Source organism: Gavialis gangeticus, unplaced genomic scaffold (genome assembly GCF_001723915.1).
Source record: "Gavialis gangeticus isolate Ggan-Ray unplaced genomic scaffold, GavGan_comp1, whole genome shotgun sequence".
Classification (NCBI taxonomy): domain Eukaryota; kingdom Metazoa; phylum Chordata; order Crocodylia; family Gavialidae; genus Gavialis; species Gavialis gangeticus.
The window spans coordinates 181,864,862-181,865,742 of NW_017729032.1; the positions used below are offsets into that span (position 1 = coordinate 181,864,862).

The following is an 881-nucleotide window of genomic DNA, read 5'->3' on the forward strand; positions in this document are numbered from 1 at the left end:
CTGCCCTAGACTGACAAGCCAAATATAAGAATTTAAAACTTAAGATACTTTATAGGTATCTTTAGAGGTATTTTATAGGAACACTGCAGCTGGCCTCAGTCTTTAAGAGAGAGAAATAAGTTGAGGTGATACATTCAGAAGAAAAAAAAAAAAGAAACAAAGAAAAGAAAAGCACTAACCTGAATCATTGCAGATGACTGATGAATTACATAAATGATTTGGTTCTGTTTCTGTGGGAGTGGAAAGTAATTCAGTTCATTTGAATATAATTCTGTCCTACAAGCTTGTTCAAAATGAGATTTTTAAATGGGCATTTTTATAAAAAACTTAAAATGTTTCTAAAATAGTATGCAAAATGTTTTAAAATCCATGTTTTTATCCGTTTTACACATTCCTAAAGTCCAGGCCAGTACTCAAATGAATTAAATATATATCTGCCTAATCATTCTGTAACATTCACTACAGTGTACCTATACCCATATATAACCATCTCTATGTGGTAGGAAACATCATTCAGTATTTAGCCTTCCATGTAAAAATAGAAAACAAGTAGCAATTATTCATATTATTACAAAGAAGTACCTGAGACAATGTGTCAGAGTCCCCTGTATTTACCTGGATCTAAGACAACCCAGAACTGAAGACAACCCCCCAAGTAATTAGATTCTATATACGGAAAATTTATAACTTTGTTATAATTTTCTAGGTATAGAATCTAATTAGCAGAGGTTTGTTTTAAATCCATGCCCCCTCCACTGGTACAGCAGGGAAAGCAGTGGCTGGAGGGTGGGGGAGGGGTCATGTGGCCCTCTTGCCTCTGCCCCACCCCATCCACTTTTTCTCCCTGCAGCCTTCCTGCCCCACAGCCACCTGTACCACCC

General features: G+C 36.5%; 1 protein-coding gene across 1 annotated transcript in view; it reads right to left on the reverse strand.

The window, feature by feature from the left end:
* ADGRG2 (adhesion G protein-coupled receptor G2) overlaps positions 1–881 on the reverse strand; it is a 141,045-nt gene that overhangs the window by 40,391 nt on the left and 99,773 nt on the right. Inside the window, exon 13 of the mRNA XM_019524802.1 lies at positions 180–230. Within this exon, the coding sequence (XP_019380347.1) occupies positions 180–230 (51 nt within the window). The remainder of the gene's footprint in view (positions 1–179; positions 231–881) is intronic.